General features: G+C 52.9%; 1 protein-coding gene across 1 annotated transcript in view; it reads right to left on the bottom strand.

The window, feature by feature from the left end:
- Window positions 1-260: 260 nt before the first annotated feature.
- Window positions 261-847, bottom strand: part of LOC119586451 — a gene marked incomplete at its 3' end in the record, with an annotated part of 3070 nt that continues 2483 nt past the window's right edge. The window contains 3 exon segments of the mRNA XM_037935183.1: window positions 261-350; window positions 455-561; window positions 666-833. Coding sequence (XP_037791111.1) covers window positions 261-350; window positions 455-561; window positions 666-792 — 324 coding nt within the window.

Genomic DNA, 847 nt, shown 5'->3' with positions numbered 1-847 from the left:
ACAGTTTAAGTATTGTCGAAAGAGAGTCGAACTTGAGCTAGTCGAGACGCCATACTGCCAAGAGCATCTGCAGTGAAGTCCGTGATCAGTTAAGAGAAGGCTGAGAGCGCTCTAGCGGGCTCAGTGAGAGCTGCCGTGGGACTGCTGGAGAAGGCTGGCGGAGTAGGAGGCGGACTCAGTGAGGCAGGACCAGTGCTTGATACAAGCTCTGAGGCACTCAGTAGTCGGCACGTAGAGCGAGGTGGAGCAGGGCGAGCGGGAGCCACGGCGTAGCCCAGGGGAGATCCGCCGGCGGTCACGACGAGGATGTTGGCGATGGCCATGCGGTCCAAGCTCATGTCGGGGAACACCTGCGATAAGAAGGCATAATGCGTCGATTATGTTTCATCTGTCATTTCATAATGCAGATCTTGTAGTATAATGAGTCTAACAGACGATTCAGGAGTTACCTTACCAGGCCTGTAGCGTTCATGGCGCAGCGGCGGATGCCGGTAACCACTTTGGGGTCAGGAGAGGTCATCTCAACGATTGTCTCTGGGGCTCCGCTCTTGAAAGCATCACCTGAGGACATGCGTTGGTTGAGGACTGAGGTTAACTTACAATAATCTTACAATTATTCAGAATTGAGTACCACTGGGTTCTTAAAGTCTGTGGCAAACACTAACTAATGCTCGTGTAGAAGAAGGACCCCAGAACGACACCGGCTTCCTTCGCACAGTTGACGTAAATCGTGACGTATCCGCCCGGAGGAGAAAGGGCCTTCGTGATGAAGCCGCACTGAGTCTTCTTCATCTGGCAGACGTCAGGGGCATCCGTGACTTTGCAAAGGGGAACTGAGAGAAAAGAA

This window comes from Penaeus monodon, chromosome 21 (assembly GCF_015228065.2).
Source record: "Penaeus monodon isolate SGIC_2016 chromosome 21, NSTDA_Pmon_1, whole genome shotgun sequence".
NCBI lineage: Eukaryota > Metazoa > Arthropoda > Malacostraca > Decapoda > Penaeidae > Penaeus > Penaeus monodon.
Note: the sequence above shows the minus strand (reverse complement) of the source record. Positions and strands in the feature narration are given on the sequence as shown.